At 38.9% G+C, this 20550-nt stretch overlaps 1 protein-coding gene across 1 annotated transcript in view; it reads right to left on the bottom strand.

Annotated features, from left to right (window-relative positions):
- Positions 1 to 4895: 4895 nt before the first annotated feature.
- The window catches only part of LOC117824825 (protein jagged-1b), a 54668-nt gene continuing 39013 nt past the window's right edge, over positions 4896 to 20550 (bottom strand). Inside the window, exons 5-14 of the mRNA XM_034700297.1 lie at positions 18798 to 18858; positions 18052 to 18182; positions 16592 to 16711; positions 16331 to 16444; positions 12286 to 12399; positions 8015 to 8128; positions 7352 to 7398; positions 6741 to 6917; positions 6273 to 6423; positions 4896 to 6182 (exon numbers count right to left, since the gene is read on the bottom strand). Of these exons, the coding sequence (XP_034556188.1) occupies positions 5746 to 6182; positions 6273 to 6423; positions 6741 to 6917; positions 7352 to 7398; positions 8015 to 8128; positions 12286 to 12399; positions 16331 to 16444; positions 16592 to 16711; positions 18052 to 18182; positions 18798 to 18858 (1466 nt within the window). The 3' untranslated portion in view covers positions 4896 to 5745. The remainder of the gene's footprint in view (positions 6183 to 6272; positions 6424 to 6740; positions 6918 to 7351; positions 7399 to 8014; positions 8129 to 12285; positions 12400 to 16330; positions 16445 to 16591; positions 16712 to 18051; positions 18183 to 18797; positions 18859 to 20550) is intronic.

Here is a 20550-nt window from a genome sequence, read left to right as displayed (position 1 = left end):
TATAATAACAATAACATCAGCTATAAATACAAAACAACAACAAATAGGCATGACTAATATGTACAGACTAAAATAATATGATAGTAGTGCAGTGGTGAGTAGCAGAGGTAGTTTTTACATAAAAAAACAGTAGTTACATAATAAAATAAATAGAAATATGGAATTCTGCTTGGAGAATTGTTACATTGTATATTAACATGTATATGTACAGAGAGTATTGATCTGACAGGTATGACACTGTTATGGTTTAGTGTTCATCAGAGTGACAGCCTGGGGGAAGAACCTGTTGGAGTGGAGGGGGGCTTCTCCTGAAGTCCACTGTCATCTCTACCGTCTTGTGCGGGTTCAGCTCCAGATGGTTCTGACTACACCAGAGAGCCAGCTGTTCCACCTCCTGTCTGTAAGCAGACTCGTCTCCGTCCTGGATGAGACCGATGATGGTGGTGTCGTCTGCGAACTTCAGGAGTTATAAACTTATAATATAACTTATAATAGTTATAATAAGTTATATTATAATGTGCAGTATATGGGTTTAACATTTAGAGCAATCACACTCATACCAGTAATAATTATTTTTTAGATATCCATAATTATGGATATGGATGGACGTTTTCGCCTATATATACAAAAGTGACACAGTCTATGTGCCCTGAGATTAATGCATGGAGATCAATGCATTAATGCATGCATCCCAGCATGGACGAAGCTTGGCAAGTGGACTGGTGGCTGGAGAGGTGCTGATTCACTTGCCTGGGCACTGCCGAGGTGCCCTTGAGCAAGGCACCGACCCTGTGCTGCGCACACTGTTCGGGGTGCGCAGCATCCTCACTCTGACATCTCTCCCTAAGTGCGTGTCCACTGCATGTGTGTTCATGATTGTATGTACATATATACCAGAAACTGTATGTGTAGCATGACCAAAAAATAACACGAGTGAAAAAAATTGAATTAATAAAGTATGTTTCTTCTTCTTCTTCTTTCCAAAAACTGTAAAACTGTAAGCCTTTACATGGGACTGCTCAGTTTTCCAGTGATAGAATAGAATAGAATAGAATAGAATAGAATAGAATAGAAAAGAAAAGAATAGAGTGTAATCTAATAATCCCTGAAGGGAAATTCAGGTGTCTCGCAGATAAAGTTATAAAAATCACATAAAACAAGTAATTCAGGTGTCTATCAGCTCATCTCCCATTGGCTAGAGAGTTAAGAAGCCCAATGGCTGCAGGAATGAATGATTTTCTGTATCTCTCAGTCCCGCAGAGAGATGAGCCGTCCACTGCCACTGTTTCTCGGGTCCACAAAGAAGTTGTGAAGTGGATGGTCTGTGTAATTTAGAATGGCCTCTAGCTTCTTCTGTGTGCATCTCTCCACCACAGCCCCCAGTGAGTCCAACCTGGTTCCAATCACAGTGCCAGCTCTTTTCACTAGTTTGTCCAGTCGCCTTGCATCCTTGTGTTTTATACTGCTTCCCCAGCAGACTGTAGCATAGAATAACACACTTGTCATCACAGACTGATGAAACATCTGCAGCATCTTTCTGCAGATGTCTAAGGATCTGAGCCTCCTTAAGATAAAGAGGCGGCTCTGCCCCTTCCTAGAGAGTGCATCTGTATTAAGGGACCATGTTACCAAATCCTTCATAATATTACATATTTCTGAAAGAATTTCAAATTATTTGCACTGTATTACAACAAATATAAACACATGAAATTAGATTAAAATAAAAAGACATGGAGAAACGTTTAATTGTCATCAATGTGTCCCCTCTCCCTCACAGTGGATGAATTTTAAAGGCAGGTTTTAGTTCAAAATCAAACTTGATATTGATATTAGAAACAGAGTGTTGAAACCAAACATTGCAAACTCAAGTTTGCATACTTGCTGTGGCCACAAGATGTCCCTGTAACACAGGAAACATTCTTAGAACTTGAAAGTCTTTTTTTTTTCATATTCCAACCTGGTGGAAAAAAGCATTGATTTACTTGAAAACTAAACTTGTTGTGAAGAGCATTTCTTGTGTCATCTGAGAAAAACTGAACGATCATATGTCATGATGCTACTCTAAAGCAGAATGTTAAATATCAAGCCTCTTTCATTTACATTGGGCTTCGTAATAATTTGGGAAATATTATCCATAATGACAGCTCAATCATTGTTCAAACCTGAGAGTACTACATATCTGTGAAACAGAGAAAAAAATCTGTTTAAGTTTTTGTCTGACAAATTAGCACCTGTGACTCTTACCACCACTTCAGGTCTCTATTTTAGATGAAATAACATCAGCTGCATCACTATCAATACTTGTTATAACGAATATGCATCCAATCAGTCAAACAGATATTCCCCTAAGCTACTCAATATTAACAAAAACTCTTTGTTTAAGGGCAAAACACCTCTCAGCTGAATCAAATCTTTCTAATCTTCTAGTATGATCTCTTTTGGGGGATAGCAGGTGTAGAGAGGGTCCTTTACATAAAGTTGCGTTTACATGTGTGTTAAACTCTGTTTCCTCCATTTCCTCCTGACCAGGGTGGGGACAGGAAGCCTGAGTAAATTTCCAGCTAGCTGCTATCTGCACAGGTCAAAGGTCACATCTGAATCAACCATTTGCCAGTTAAGTTTGGCTGACGTGTCCTACAGTCTTTATCCCGCAGAATACAAACGTAACTCCATCTTTCATACACTGTCATCCTAAAACAATATTATTATTTTATAAGCCTCAATTAAATAGACAAATCGCTTTAGAGCTTGTGCAGAAAACACAACGTGATAAAAGTTTTGTTTGTTGGGGGTGTTTTATACGTTTTTTATGAGTGGCTAAACATTGCCAGGTTACTCAATTTTTATATTTCTGTCATTACATTCTTCCACTCAGCATCTGTGCACAATAGCATTTATATACAAAACATTTACAGGACCTTACTAGCAAGACATCCAGCTAACTCACCTGATAATACATGCACATACTGCACAGGAGTTACAAAAAGATATTAGATTTCCCATTCTAACTCAAAAGACAGCTGCCCCTAAAACTCAAACTGACTTTCCAACAATGGACAGCTTTCTCACTATCACACAGTGAAACTAGGGTCAGTTGAGTGGATTTCCTTTTTTTTTGTTCTGGCACAGTCAAGATCATTGTTTGTTAAATGTGTGTCAGAGAGGGACAGAGAGTGTTGCTTTGCATACAGTGACCCACTAACCTCGTCATAGTGGCTGTGTGCCAGTGTGCTCCATCATGAAGTGTCCTCCCTTGTGCTTGTGACAAAGCATCATGAAGCATGATATGCTTGTCACAACATCTGAAAAATGCTTATACATACACACAAGAAGCACAAAGTCGGTATACCGTCTTGCAAGGATCATCATTACTCAAATAACTTTAACAAATGATTATACTATTTATTCTTCTCTTGTTATTATTTCCCTTTGGAAACATCATGATGATTTTCTTTGTGCAGCCCAAAAAGATAAAGCTGTTACTTTTTTATGAGCCAGACATTTGTTAAAACTCCCGATACTCCTGACAAATTTTTAGGTAGTTATAAAACAGATTTTAAATTAATGTTGATGTTTCTATATGTCCTGATGTCTCTATACCCGGCATGTCCAATGTCCGGCCTGGGAGACAATCATGAACCAAGGTTTATTTTTATATCTTATTTATGGCACAGATATTGTATGTAAATTAGCATTTTCTTTCAAGTACAAACACAAAACTTAAGGAAATCCAGTGATGTCACACCAAACTACATATGGATGCAGGACTAAAGCAGAGCAGACACACAAGAACTCTTAAAGTTGACAATGTATTTATAACGATGTGAAAATTATGCTTGATGAAATGTTTAAAAGACACAAGACTAAGATCAGAATTATGTAATGTTGCAGAAAAGGCAAAAATGGTTGCAGAAAAACTGTCTAAAATGCAGGGAAATAAATAATTTGTACTAAAATTGTTGTTTCCTGATCAAAAAAGTCTTCAAAACAACATGAATAAGAAGTGTGATAAAATCTTCCTCATGCCCCTGCCATTAAAAAAAATGCATAATTAAATATATATTGCCTTCCACCTTTAGGAGAACATTTTCCTTTAGAAGAAAGGAGTGTGTTAATGTTAATGTGGCTTGTGTAACACTAGTATGGAGAACTGAAGATATATCATCAGGTATCGAGAGTCAATGTGGGGCGAGGGGAGGTTTTGTACTTATAAATCTGTGATGACAGAACAATAAATCTAATACAACACAGTTACTGATTTTTGGGTGAAATCATAGAGCATTGGTATATAACGTTAAGAAATGTCAGTAGTGGCCATGGGCGTTTTCACAACGTAAAATGTGGCCCTCTGAAAAAAGTTTGGACATCACTATAAATACAGTTCCAGAGGGGTGAACCACACTTTGAGTTTTATTGTGGCTGCATCTCGTTCATAAAAATGTCTAAATGTCTTTTTCATAGTTTTACACATTTCTATAAAACTCTATGATATTTTTAACATTCATATTAAGGCTGTAGAAACTCTTCATCTATAAAAACGGACCCACCTATGGAAAGATTAAAAAATGTTGGAATGCATCACAATGATAGACACAAATTTTGTGATTGATCACATCAATTACAATCTATTAAACCTACAAGCAAGTACGATCTCTGATAGACTTTATACTCTTTAACACACTCATGAGTGACTCTTAGTTGGGCTTCTAAGAGTGACGGTACATTAATAACAAACGTGTCCTAACATCTTAGAGGGTAAGAAGCACATTGCTTTCTCTTTCAGACACCACACTTTATCATTTCTGTGCCAGATGTCACTCCTCCCTCTGGCTTTGGCTGTTAGACACATGCTCTAAAAGCTGGTAATGATTATTTTAGGCAATAAAAATAAAACATAATTGGTAAATGCACTTTTATTACGATCCACATGTGCTGGTTGCTCCAAATAGAAAGTGAAATGGGACAAACAGAGCACAGTATTAAAGTGATATGTTTCGACCAAACCACAGTACAAAAAGAGCATCAATATGTACAATATATTCATGTACAAAAAAGCTATTTTACACACAGGTATGAAAAAATCATACATCTTTAACAAACTGTGATATATCAGAGACATTAGGCAACAGTGTATAGTTTGAAAACACTGCCTCTGGAGCAGGAGTTCACTCTCTTTTTGACATGTGTATGAACTTTGTCTTTTCTTGTCTTTATCCTTTCTTTTTTCAACACATACACTCATAATAAAACACTCTCTATTTCACGGCCACACACACATACACACAACCAGACACAGAAACACACCAAGTGTTAAATAAGCATCCATTCATTGATCTTGATCAGTCAGAGTTCAGTCTGAACACAAATCAAATGGCATCATGGACCACAAAAACAGGTTCCTACAGAGGATGATCCTCTTTTTTCTCTTAACAGTATCTCAGGCACTCCGAGGCAAGTCTGTAGGTCTCCAAAATACAAGAGTCAAGATGAGTGTTTCAGTCAAAATTCACGCACTTGCTGCTTCTCGTATTTGTAGATAATAGGTCAAATAAAATGACACAGTAAGACTTTTGAGCCTCTACTTAGCAGCCTTCACTCCTCAGGTAACTATCTGAGCACATAAAGGTAAAAGGGTCTCTCCATTTTCATGACTGCAGCAGTGCAAGAAACTGGGGACAGGTCTCTGTGAGCGAGACAGTGCGAAGAACAAAGAAGTGAAGCTTAGAAAGGAGCTCCTTTTCAACATCAGGCCTCCACCTCCTGGCTGTCTGTGTAGTAAAAGCGGTTCAACTTTTCCCTCTCACGGTTTGAAATGTCCAGTTTGGGCCCGTGAGCTGGCTTCAGTGCCGGAGAGGGGTGTGAAGGTGCGGGTGAGGGTGGCAGGGTCAGTTCAATCTCCTCGTAGCATCGTGTGACGGGGGGAGGGGCTGGAGGCTGTGAGGGTGGGACGGCGGGGGGCAGGAGGGGCACGGGACGGTCCACATTTCTGATGAGGTTGGCAAACTCCCTCTGGTTGTTGATGCCTTCTTCCTGTGGGACAGCCTGCTGCTTTTTCCTCTTCCGATGGAGGTGGGAGAGGATGAAGGCACAGGCAGCACAGCCACACACTGTCACTAAAGCTAAGATGCCCACCAGGATGATGTAGAAGCTGATACCCCGGTGTGTGGGGTCAGACATGGCTCCTACAGACACAGAAAACTATCTTTAATATCTTTAAGATCTTTAATTAAGATTTTTTACTTTTTAAGTCAAACCAACATGTAGTTGCTTACCTGGACAGTGTTGACCAATGCAGGGATTCTTGATGCTCATGCACTCATTACCATAGTAACCCTCAGGGCAGGCACAAATGTACCTTCCCTCTATGATGTGACAGGATACCCCCTGCTGGCAGGGGTTGGGATTGCATAGATCTAAAGGCGTCTGGAATAATGGACAGAAGAAATAAAGAGCTGAGTGACACTGCTACATCCAATTTACCTGACAAGTACTCAGAGGGGTCTTCATCTACAACCACATGCTCTTTTTGTTATTATTCTGTGTTCAATCAAAAGGTCTTTTTAACATTTATTTGTTAAAGTTTCTCTTATAAACATTATCCCATGAGAAATATGGGAATATGAATAGAAACAGTAGTAAATAATAATTAAAATAAAGAAAGTTGGAAGTTGGAAACACATTTTTTCATAATATGTCTGATTATTTTAATGTTTTTATTCTAAAAATGAGGGCTCTCTTACCTCACAAAAGCTTCCTGAATATCCCTGGGCACAGTTGCAGGTTACGGTCCGTCCATCCTTCTCCACACATTGTCCTCCATGCAGACAAGGGGTACTTTCACAGGCATTTGGACGATTTTGGCAATATTTCCCAGAGAAACCAGGTGGACACAAGCATCTGGACCCTGACACCTGGTCCTGTATGTGGAAAATCATTGAGTGTTTGTTACTTTTATGTATGACAGATCAATAATTATATGAAGTTGTGAAAAAAGCACACAGCTAGAGAGAAGACAGGAAGATTCTGTCGCAGATCTGCCTCAGGCAGTGAAATATTTTTCTCCTCTGAGAATAAATATCGCACACATCTTGAGGCAAAATGATTTCAGAAAGAGGTTTTCATGTCCTGAAGACAGGATTAAATACCAGGGGCTTCACAGTTGTGATGACTTACAATAATTCAAACTTTGCTTTTCAAGAGTTCTTCACTTTAAGGAACAGAAAAATTGAGGATAAGAGGAAGTCTAAAATATCACTACAGTGAGTAACAACAGTGAGAGGAGATGACAGTTAAGCAAGTTAGTATTCTAAGCACTTTAGAGAGTGACAAGCAGCACAGTGAGATGACTTACCTCACACTGTCCTCCGTTCAAACACAAACCCTGACAGCTGCTGTTCCCTACAATAAAAAAAGAGTATCACATTAACACTATTTATCACATATAACTCATAGATGAGATATTAATGCAGGTGAGATGGTGCAATAAACAAAAAGTATGACAACAATTGTCAGTAAGTCATTAATCAGATTTCAGCAGATGATTTCTTGACGATGTCAGATTAAGTTATCAAAAAGCAACAGATGTGAAAACCTGAAGTTCACACAGTCACACTGGTTAGTGTTACAGTTTAACTCGGTGATGATTGATTGAACTACATTAAGAGTAAAATGATCTCATGACTGAAAGAATAGGTGTGCTGTTAAAGCACAGTCCACTGGCACGGCTCATCTTTCCTTACCTACCCTCACTGCTACCTCACCTTTTTAAAATGATTTTCTTTCCTCTTTTCTCTTTTTCTATCATTTTCTGTCCCTTTGCCCTTCTGTGTGATTTTTCACTATTCTCTTCTTTCCCTCCTCCCTTCTCCAATTTCTTTATCTTCTTTACTTTTTTCTTCATCTCTCTTGGCTTTGTCAATCCTTTCAAAACCTGTCATTTTTTTTCTTTTATTTCAGAAAACTTATTTTCAGTTGATTCTTCCCTCCTTTACTTTTGGCTTTATTTTATACTCACTGATGTCACAGTTGGACCCCGTCCATCCAGGGAGACAGTCACACAGGTATCCACCGATCAGGTTGCGACAAGAGCGGGCGTGGACGCAAATATTCATTTCACACTCATTGGTGTCTAAAGAAAAAAAATAAAGAGGACAAAGGAACAAGATAAAAATGTTTCTTTTGATCAGATAATTCTGATTCAGCACCTGTAAAATGGATGTGCGACAAACTCCATGTTAACATACAATGAGTATACTGCCCACATACAGTATTACTTGACAGTGTTAGTTTAAAACTATATTGTTGAAGTTATAATTTTGGGCATTTTCACCTTTATTTGATAGGACAGCTGAAGAGAGACAGGAAATGTGGGGAGTAGAGAGTGGGGGAAGACAAGCAGCAAATAGTTAAGGCCGGGAGTTGAACCAGCGACTGTTTTAACAAGGACTTTAGCCTCTGCACTTGGGGCAAACACTTCAACCTCTCACCCAACGGCGCCCCAGTTCAAAACGTATATATAGCAGATGGAATAAAATGTCCACTTAAAATGTAATAGAATAACATTTTGCTGCCATAAATATGTTGCTTTTTTGACTGTTTAATTTTGGAAGGTCTCCTAAAACACTTTTGCACGCATTATTGTTTCAGATGTTACATTTAAAAGAGTTCTGATAAAGCTTATGTACTTGCAGGACTCTTGCCATTTTAAAATGTCTGATGGATTTATATTTTTTGTTGAAAGTTGCTCTGGGTAAACACTAATCAATAAAATAACTTGTACAAATGGAAGTTCATTGCACAAATTTCCACATATTTATGTAACCATTTTTTTCATGTGTATTCTAAACTAAAGTAAGGACTTATAAATGGCACAAAATAAACTTAACTTAACATTGAAATAGGTCCTGTCTCCATCTGGACCCCTTTCGTTCTACTAGAACAAAACAGCCAACAGATACACCAAGGTTGCATATGAATTTGAGGTAAAACCTTGGTGTATAATATATATCATATTTTACTCATGTACTTTTTATTAACACCTTCACAAGAAGTTCATCAACAAAAATTGGTAAACTTGAATAAATATTATGTTTGTATACCTGTATATTTATATTTTTTCTCTCCTTTTTTAAATTTAAATTGTATTTTTTATAAATTTGTTTTAAACACATACAAATATGTTAGCTAATAAAAACAAATAATGAATCATGTAGCTGATTACTGTTGCTATGAGCAAACAAATGCTTGGACACAAAAAGGGAACTGTTAAGTTTAGAGATTCATGAGAACATCCAAGCTCATACCTGGAAGTATCTCCTAACATCTTTGTTCATGCACAAACCCCCTGACTTCACCACTGATGCTGTGTTAAGTTTATATGCCCCCCCCCCCCCCCCCCCCCCATCAAACCAGGATTGTCAACGCCAGGAAGCCCTGAGGGCTCGTCTCTGATGGCCCAGGAAGAGGATTAGAAAGAAATGTTGAATGAATGCAGAGGAAATAGTCGGACAGTTATAGGTAATCTAAACCTGTTACCACCAGTGAGAGGTCTATTAGGATTTAACACTGATGGACTGTATATGTGTGTATACATGGGTGGGTGTTATCTCTGCGAAAAGCCTGAGGATTCTGCCCACCATGAGAGAAAATGTGGGGACAGAAGTTGGCTAATAAAATAGTGAAACTGATAGAAAGTATAATTGCCTTTCACTATTTAAAGCATGGATGCTCTGCCTCTCGGCTCCGGCTATAAAGAGTTTTATCTCCTGTGTTTGAACACTGAGTGGACGAGTGTGTGTATGTGTGTGTATGTGAGAGACTGTGAGGTACTGACCTGTGATGTGGAACTATGGGGGATTATCAAGTGTCAGAGTGACATATCGCTGTAACACAGAGGAGCAGGAGAAGCTGTCATCCTGAAATATGTCTCAGTTTTTACTTAATAACCCCCCAAGCCGTCTCTGTACGTGCGTATAGAATGTCCTCAGTGTGTGTGTGTGTGGGTGTATGTGACCTGAACCTATACATTTTCCCCCTCTGCTGTTGTATCCAACACAAGACCCCTCTGGTAGTTCACTCGTCAATATAAGTGACTGCAGCCCAAAGGGACGTGACAGTGCATTTAGAGAATACTGATTCTCAGTCAATATGGGCAGATGGAGAATTAACATGCTGCATTACTCTTCTTCCTCTCTCTAATTTTGTTTTAGGTGCATATTTTATTTCAAACGGAACAAATTATCACATGTTGTTTGTTGAAAGGAGGCATTTGAAACCAGTTGTGCATGAACGCTCAGGTTGATTGAGGATCAGTGCTAGAAATCCTATAAATAGATTTTTTGGAGAGGATGAATTTCACGTTCTACCGTTGAAAAAACACAATATAATCTACTGTACTGTACTGATGTGCTCTCATAATGAAATATCATCACTTAACAAAACAATCCAGTAATCTTAACTTTAAAGCATTAAACAAAGACCCTCAGATAAAATCTCTTTGCACCAGCTTGTGAGTCAGTTCTTAATTTTCCACAGGTGTATATTTAGAACTTGTGTTTCTTTGATCAATTGTTAAAGTGCATGTCTCCACAAATGAGCTGAGTCACAACTTTCAGTGTATTTGCCACAAAGCTTGTTAAACTCGTTCACATTATTTCCGAGCATTTTCACTTTGAGTTAATCGAGTAGTTTCACCCTTGATGAATCTTGCATCTCTGATGAAGTGTGTGCTAATTTAAACTGCCAGAGATCCTTTATTGTTGACTTAATCGCCCTAGTGTCCTTAAAATGTTTCATTAAACTAGAAGCAATAGTTTTGCTCCTACTTGTTGTCTTTTCATTAAGTGAATCATTTGAATAATGGTCTTAGCCCTCCATCTTTAACACTGCGTATTGCTTTAGTGTTTTGCGGTTTAGTTTCTTAAGTGGTTGAGAAAGTAAGTTGGTTCAAGTTAGATTACTTTTGTTTTACTTCGACAGGGTCGAGGAAATCTGCCTTAAAATATTGAAAACATAATTTCTCTCAAGTGCATGCAGCATTAACTATAACATTATTAAACTACTGTTCAATCACTGAACTGCAAAAAAGTAGAAAGCTGCTAATTAGAAAAAGAGGAAAGTAGGTAAATGGTTTGTGACCTGCTATTTTTGAGATTAAGAATTAACTTTCAACCTCAATTTTGAAGCAAACGTGCACAAAAAGAACGTGGGAAATGGGAATTTGAGGGTCTACATTTTCTGAAAAAGTGGTCAAAATTTACCAAATGACCAATTGTAAATTAATCTCTATCTATAGAGTCTACATAAAGAAGTAGAATCTGTACGAAGGGGACTAGATTTGTAGCATAAGGAGTGTATTAGTCTCTGTTTGTAGTGTGAGTAGAATGCACTGATCAGGAGGCTTTGGTGAATGCAGGAAAAACAGCCTGTGTGGAGCGCAAAAGCAGACTGAATCATGCATACCGACGTACCCACTTCCCAACTTCTATTGGTGGTAATATGACGACCATTTATTGATTTCTATAAATAGATATCTTTATGGAAGTGCAGCTACGAACCGTAAGATTTCCTGACTACCTGGGATGCATCAGAAATGATCGATCCCACCTCAATTTAAAAAAAAAAAAACATTAAAAAAATTGTTTTCCTCTCCTCTCAAGGTCAGACCTGACAAAGTTTGTGTCTTTACTTTTTACAGATTATCATGAGATGTTATTTTGGCAAATTTAAGACCCATAAATTGTAATTCACGAGGAAATAGATTCCTTATTGGGGCTGTAGTGCTCCAGGGTGAAGCCTCTGTGTAGTGTACTGTCTAATGAGCATTTTTTGAAACAGATTAACAGGCGCTATTCTGAAGGATGTGATAGGCCAGAAATGACAGCGTTAACGTTGCAGATGTTAATGTCACATGGAATAGGACGTTTTAGCTGGGAGTTATTGAACGCTACACTGGGTACACTGGGATTAGTTGGCATCCATTCCCAGAGGCATATATCACATGCATTGTGAGGCAAAATTGCCAACAGGTTCCGACATTGTGTGCAACTGAAATTGTGTTCTTCACTGTTACCAAATTGGATAAAAGAGTTCTAGTCGATTTAGTGTTTTATGCTTCAGTGGTAAAGAGCAGAATCTCAATATTGTTTTATGAGATATTCAAGCATACCCTAAGAAGAAGAAAAGGCCTAGCAGACTTCTATTATTCAGCTACAGTGACCTCTTTCATGTATTTGTAGTACGTACATATGTACAACATAAGTATTTAATTAATTCTGACCCACTGACCCAGCTGGCACGTGCGTCCAGTCCACCCTGGCGGGCAGACACAGCGGTAACCTCCAGGAGTCTCCTCACACGTTGCTCCACGTCCACAGGGGCTCCGATCACACTGCCTCACCGCTGGGAAGAGAGGAGAGAAAACACTGCATCTGAACTACTGATCTGTGTAATGGGAATGTGTGTGTGAATATCAACGAGACAATATGTGTGTGTGCCATCATGTGGACACGTGTGATCTGGAGTAAAGCATTGGTATGCGGATGCTTTGGCGGTAGCGTGTTTTTAGTCTCTTTTCTGCTGCTCCGGTTTCTGTGCAAACAGTGATAAATACGATCATCTGCTGCACGAACACGGGTGACACCTCAAACCTTTTCCTGAGAGAAGGGAGGGCGAGGGAATTTAAATAAAGTAAATAATGATAGGGGGAGAGAAGGAGAGAAATAGAACGGAAAAATGGAGCAGCCACGCCTGGTTCCACGCCTCTGAAAAGGAATTAAAAACAGATAAAGACAGAGAGTGATTGGAGGAAAAAGCATGCAAACAGCCACGAAAGAGCTCTCATTTCAGGGGTCAACCATGCATAACTTCCTATTACATGTGCCATATTTGTGTAGCATCATAACTTTTCTCATTTTCCCATAACTCAGTCTCTCTCATAACCTTTTTCATTTACCTAACCCTGCACAACAAGCGTTTTCCATCCTCCCGACCCCGACTCCAACCCCGAGCAATAACACGCAGCCAAAACTAGACTGAGAATTCATAACAAACAGAAAGCCTTTAATTAATATCGGTTATATATATAAATCTGTTCTGAAAGCAGAGCTGTGTTGTGGTTATGGTTGTCATTCCCTGCAAGCCTGACAATCTTCTCACTGTGTATTCCCCAGAGAGCCCCCCACAACACACACAGGGACAGAGATAGACCGCCTCCCAGACTGTTAATCAAGTCAGGGACAAATAACAAGAGCGAAAATAAACTCTTTCTTTATTCCTATGTTTGTCCCTCTTCTCTTACACTCTCTCTCTTTTTAAGAAAATGCTTCTTGTTGTTTGCATTTCAGTGTCCAGCCTGCACTTGATCCTAATGGAGGTGAAAGCAGAGGATGTGGAACGCAGCTTGTTGACACACACAGCTCTGACAGAGCATGACCGGTGTGATCCAATCCTACCTGCACACAAACACTCGTCACGAGCTGCAGACACAAGTTTCACTCACACACATACACACAGTGCACATAAGCACACAGTCCACATGATGATCAAGCCACAGACAGACTGTTGTGACAGCTCAGTTGTTAAACTGGAGCCAACAACACGTTTGACCTTTGTCCAAGCTTCAACACATGGGAGGCAGATATCTTACAAGGTGTGAGTGTTGCTGTGAGACAGTATTACACTGTGTGTGTGTGTACCAGGGATGTAATTACCATCAAACTGTGTCAAAATAAGCGCATTCCATTGGAACATCCCTCCAACTGCTTTTGCTTGATAATGTGCTGTAGGAAAGTAGGATTATGTCTTCAACGGTTGATGAGGAGCTTTGAAAAAGTGTGAAATATACTCAAATTATGCCATCAGAGATTACTCAGTTTAAAGGCGTGGAATTGTGGGAGTTATATGAGGAAGTGTTCCTGAGCTTGACTCAGACCTGCAGTTAAAAGTCAGGATAGCTCGGCTTCTGTGACTTTAGTTCAAGCGGTTATACTTATAATGGATTATTATGAAGATGTAAATGCTTTCATCCCTCCTCAATGCATTTACTATTACAGGTGACTTTAATAAGTGTATTTGAGGCTTTACACATATGTTGTCTGCTCTGTTTTTAGTCTGCCCAGCTATGTATTGTGTTTGGACTGGTACTATTCACACTAATCAACATCTTAATGGATGGATACAGTTCTTTGAATTTGAGTGATTTTCTGTGACTCAAATATTGAGTCGTGCACTTTCACAAAACCCTGTAATAACACTTTCTGTTAAACTCACATCTATGGTACATTATGAAGTCATTTAATAATGTTTAATTATACGCACTCAATAACAATTTACTATACTAACAGTCATAAAACATCCTTGATGTTACATAAATATACTGTAAGTGAAAACCTATTATGCATTAATTCTACCTATACACATCTTCACAAATAAATGCCTTTAATACTCATAGCATACCATTAAAGTTAATGAAGTATTACAAGTCAACATTGTATGTATTGAGTAAAGTGAAACGTATTAAAGCATCTAAAGTAACTCATTTTCTAATAACCTTTTAATGGCGCTGCTGTTTTGCATTTTAACGCACTTAAAATAAATCTATGCAGCATTTTAAATGAGTGATATGTAAAATGCAACATGCAGAAACTATTGTGTGACTATTGTACTTTGACTCTTTACTACAGTGGATGGTTGAAGCAAGCGTAAGCAAATATAAATACTTATAATTGTAGATGTAAGTTATTACAAGCCCCACCAGCAACATCTGCTTTTTAATTAGTCTTTAATGTCTCAACAAGAATTATGTGTGATAATGAGTTCATCCATAAAGCTTTATCAGTGCACAGCGGGAATCCTATGCTGCACAATAGCAGTGGACTTCAATGATATTATTCCACTGCTGTTTGTGTATCCAACACAGCAATTTTCTAGCTGTGTCTAACAATGTTTCTCACCTCTCTTACTCTGATAACAGAAACCGATTTTCTTGTTTACATGACAGTTGAGACATCTGATTACTGCTGTGAACCAACAGTGAATTAAGAGCATTCAAATACAGACTGAATGCCGTGATCCAAAGGTAAACACAGATGAATTTTAGCCGTGATGTTATTTGAAATCTGAATTACCATCTGTGAATGAATATTTAAAGCTCAGCAGTAAGTGATGTGGTATAATATAAGCCTACTGCACCTGCAGACTCAGAATAAGCTTTCTCCCCAACACTTACAGCCACATGTTATTATTTCAGCTGTGCATTACTTTCGTTAAGAGCAGCTGATGTCACTAGTTCATTGTGTATAGAAGGGTCTTTGGAGTGAGTAGATGCATACTTTTAAGGACAAACGTCATTGACTGAACAAGAAACTGCAAGTAATGAGGACAAAAGCCAAGAGGTCAGTCCTGATGTAAACACAAGTGTTGTTTTTTGGTCTCAGTTTCCTCACAGAGCAAACAAAATCTGATAATATCACATTCATTAGCCGAGAGCCAAACAACTTTAATTTTTACAGTGAACACACACGGAGAGAGAGGGTCGAACAATGCAGCAGTGTTCATATACAGGATGCATTTGAGTGATGGTTCTATTTTTTCACCTTTGCTGTAAAAAGTGGACTAACTCTGTCTCTTCTCCTGAACCTCTACAGTTATTAGAGGCACGTGAGTAAATTGCATTGCTTTGAAATATAAGTATTGTTTAGTTTGGTTCTGTATTTTCTGTGTGCTCAACAATTAACATATGGTACCAACTCTAACAACTGAGCTACAACTAGAAATTTTTAATTTCTCTCACGCAACTTGCTCAATCATACACTCACTAAATCGAACACACTTTTAAAAATTCAAATAAAAGTAGTTGAATTAAGACAAAGCCTGGATGTATCAGATTGTATGGACACTACACAATGAACACTTGATTCATTGAAACAATGACGGGCCCAAAGTTTTGTCTCTTTTGAAATAAACTAAGCTAATTATAGATGCTCCACCTTTTTGGGCTATGGACACACACACACACACACACACACAGACACACACACACACACACACACACACACACACACACACACACACACACACACACACACACACACACACACACACACACACACACACAAAGAGCCAGACAGAGGGCGAGACAGACCACTGATTACAGCTGATACTGTTTGTGTTCAGACTAATTTTGCTTCCTCTGCTGGATTGATTAGAGGAGTCACTCACTGGCTTTGCTCCAATAACAACCAATCACAGTTAATCTCACACTCCTCAGCCCCTCAGATCAGAGTCTTAGGTGTGTGAGATGTGTTTGAGTGTGTGACGGGTTGACAGTCACCTTCAGCGCAGGTCGGTCCGGTCCAGCCATCAGGACAGATGCAGCTGAAGCCGGTTGGGTCCTCTACACAGGTAGCTTTGTTCATACATGGGAATGACAAACATGCGTGTTCCACTGACAAGAGACAAAAAATAAGCGGGGTGAAAAAAAAAGAAGAAGAAGACAATTTAGCATTTTTGCTATAAATGCTCCATGAAAATACCAGGTTTTGATCAAGTCTTGATTTTTTAGTGGGTCAGGTTCTATGGAGTGAACACTCACCTATGTCGCAGTTTCGTCCTTTAAAACCCTCCTGGCACTCACACTGGTACTCGTTTGGCTCTGTGTTGGTGCAGGTCCCACCATTCCTGCAGGGCTGGTGGGTGCCACAGTAGTTGAGATCTGCAACCATTAAAAAAGACAGTTAAAGCTTTATTTTTTTTTAGGACAAAACAGCAGAAAAACAAAGTGAAGAGGGTGTTAAAGAAATGAGGATGCAGAAGGGTCAAGGCTAACTTCAGTTTGACTTTGTTTCAGATCAGAGCACAGCAGTTTTCAACACACACACACACTTGTACACAGACACAGAGCACAGAGGCTGAAGTGTCTCCAGGTTGGCTCAGTGTGCTGACTGTGCAGGCCAATATAGCTGCAGGCCATGTTGTCTCCAGTGTTCAGGCTGATTAAAGCTTTGCTTCCTTTAACGATCTCCTCGCTCACAGTTTCTTTGTCTCTCTACAGCTTTTTACAGAACCTTTACTAAATACACAGAAACTGCTAAAGACCCCACCTAGCTTAGAGCATCCAGCCCAGCACGGCTCACATTCACCTTACCCAAGGCTATCACCTTTCCTCTGCACAATGCAGTGTCCCTTGGGCTCTCGTTTGGCTCCCAGATCCCAGCTCCCACACTGGGACTACGGTGGAAGATGTGTGGTTTGTATTCTGGGATAATGTCAAAGCACTTTTCCACAGAGTGGTGGGATAAGTAAAAAAAAAAACAAAGCCCTGAGGGAGCTACGTCTTATCTCATCACAGAAGATCAGAGGATAAAGCCTGGGAAGGTGTGTGAAGCAACGTCTGATGAACAAATATACTGCGCAAACAATGTTTCGCTCTGTCACACACAGGGACTCACAATACACGCCTTCAGCAATATGCAGATGACACGGTCCTCTACTTGGAGAGTTTTACTCATGGAGAAAGTTTTTTGTAATAAATGCTAATAAGAAAACAGTAACACATCATTTGGGGGGGACAAATATGACGTTTTTTAAGACCAGAGGCAACAAAAACCAAGTGTGTGGATATTAACTACATTTGGTTCAGCGATTGATTGATGTCTCTATTCTATGAAGTTTAAAGAAAATTTTATTTTGTAATACTTTTGGATTCACTGTAAAAAAGAAAACATATGAAAAAATACACATCTAACAAGCCATGAGGGAAGAAGAATGGAAGTAAGAAGAATTTTTGCATGACTAAGACATCTTTTATTTTCTACCAGGTTTTTAAGACATTTTTACTGCATTAAAAGTTTAACTGTGAGCTCTGTTGTTTGTTGCATATGACTATATTTCTTCATCTGAAACATTAAATGAGGTCATGTGTCTCTGGGGCAATGTGAGTTTGAAAGCCCTAATTCACACAACAGTATAATTATGTTTGCACACACACACACACAAGCTAATAGCCCCATATCAATACATCCAGGTTGTCTACAGCCTTTCACATTATCTGACCTTTGTCACACAGCAGTCCTCCCCAGTTAACGTCGCACACACACTGCCAGGGCTCGGCGCAGCTTCCGTACACACAGCCCGGGAATGTCACACACTGGTCACACAGAGGGCCCTTCCAGCCATAATGACACCTGCACATAAAATCAAAGTGAAAAGACAGTCACACATTTGGAGGATTTATAGCTGTTTTGAACCTGCTTCGTGGTGAAACTGTTGTTTTTACTTCAGTAATACATCAACTGAGCTTAGACTTTTCTTTTAGGGGGTTTGATGTTATGTTTGTTTACTTGTATGAATGTATAAGTGTTGCACTAGTTTTAACTTTCCCAAGGTAGTTCTCTTTTACAACAAAGCTAGACTGAAAATGTGTATATTTACAACAACTACAAAATCTCACAGGCTTTATGCAGCTTTTACCTCCAATTGCTCTGTTTGTGACGGCAGGGATATTATGGTGGAAATAGCACCCCTGTGCAGGCAAACCTCCAGGCACCTGCCTACTGCTGCAGGATTTTAGAACTCTGAGTTTCCAGACATCTAATCCAGGCTTAGGTTCAAAAACAACATGCTATCAATATTTTATTCTAGCTTCATGTAGTGCACTGCTAAATCCTGCTTTAATCTGGTAGTGACTGATGGGTTGAATCTAAATCGTATGTCATTTAATGTTGTACACTGTTATATTCGTGTTGAAAATTAGTGCCTACAATAAAACAATTTAAGTTTTCTGAAATGTTTTTGCTTACTTGCATTCACCAGGGACAGTACAGGAACCATGGACCTGATGACACCCCTGCTTACACATTGCTGTGAACAAAATAGAAAAATCACACACAAAGAGAGCTGTCAGAGACTTGGAAACTGTGGAACATGAATGACTTTCAGTTGAGTGTCAAAAATGCATCCCTTTAATTGCCTAAATCAAAACAGCTGACTTGTTTAAAACCCAGTTATTACCAATTATATATAACATATAATTGTGAAATATAGACCATTCATAAAGTTATTCTTAACTACACAAAGCTTGAAAATGTTTGAGGACCGATAAAATATGTGTCGTCTGACTTTCACTTCAGTATTCAGCTCATTTTCCCATGATGAGCTCTTTTTCTTCATAAGTTATCTCTCCAAAAATGTTCCGTTCAGGGATCCCATGACTGAAAAGTCCCTGAACTTCATCACTGTCATATACCTGCAGGGGGTAAAAGAGGGACCCCTGGTTAATTTTTCAAACTTCCTGCTTCTCCAATCAACGACCTACTGAGAAGGAAGTCAGATGAAGTGAGGATGTCCGTAAACTAGCAACGCGTGTGTCCTTCAGGGTTCCCATGGTTTCCAGCCTGGTTTCCTCCATTCACTTTTACCACTGCGACATGATGGCAGCGCTCCGAGGTCGCACAGTGAGGTCATCCAGCTGATGAGTCACAGACAGACGGTGGATAATCCCCCCCATTACGCACACACAATGTGCACTGAAGCTAACTGTATTTACTGACCAATAAGAGTTCGCTCATGTAATGGGTAAATGTTTGTTTCTGCATTTTGTTTGTTGACACAAGTGAGAGCCTTTCTGTGGCTGACTTTTAAAAAGTAAAGGAGCTGGTTGATGGCGACAACACATCTACAAACTAAGGCTGATGACACTTTGGTGTGGGTGAAGTTTATTTTAACTGTGCTTTGTTTTCAAAAGAGCTCAAGACGCCAACGATAGACAACAAGAGAAGTGTCATGGAAAACTTTGTTAGAAACCCCCTTCCAGAGATCCTGGAGAAATAAACGGAAAGAAACACCACTCTCAAATTCTTCTCATCAGTGGCCTGGATTCAACTTTTAGTGTGATGTTTTCTGGCAACAAATACAAATTGAGTTACAGGAAATGAGGAGCCAAGCAGGTAGATAAATGAAAGAACATCCTGGGTGGTTTTGCATGTTCTTAACTTCATGTTATGTAAACAACACTTGTTGTGACATTATAGTTTTATTTCTCTATCTTGTGTCTGGCACAAATTATGTCTTGAGATTCATTTGACAATATTTTCTTTTCTTGACCTGCTTCCATTACTCTACTGATTTAATTTAATTTCGGTATGTTTTATAATAGTGTAGATTTTTCTGTGAAGCTATTTCTTCAACATTTTTGCTATTTTTTAATCCACTGTAATGATTTCTACTACCTTCACTCCTTCTTCTGCAGCCATACTTTGAATACACATGAAAGACATACAAGAGAATATATTTTCCTTTGCTTACATCACTATATTGCATTTATATTGTCAATAAAGACACCAAATTAGTAGTGGCACACTGGTAACGTGCTGCAGAACCACTGGTATCTGCCTCAGAAATACAGGTATGTGGCCCGCTATATAGTCCACTTTTAAATCTGTCACTCCAACTCTTCTTTTGAATGATGGAGCTATTTTTATACTGACAAATAGATTTCCATAACTGTATACAAGTTTAATGATTTAGTGTTCTCTAACACCCGTCAGATCTCTT

This window comes from Notolabrus celidotus, chromosome 14, assembly GCF_009762535.1.
Source record: "Notolabrus celidotus isolate fNotCel1 chromosome 14, fNotCel1.pri, whole genome shotgun sequence".
Taxonomy (NCBI): domain Eukaryota; kingdom Metazoa; phylum Chordata; class Actinopteri; order Labriformes; family Labridae; genus Notolabrus; species Notolabrus celidotus.
The sequence above is the reverse complement of the archived record's forward strand: the minus strand, read 5'-3'. Positions and strand labels throughout refer to the sequence as shown.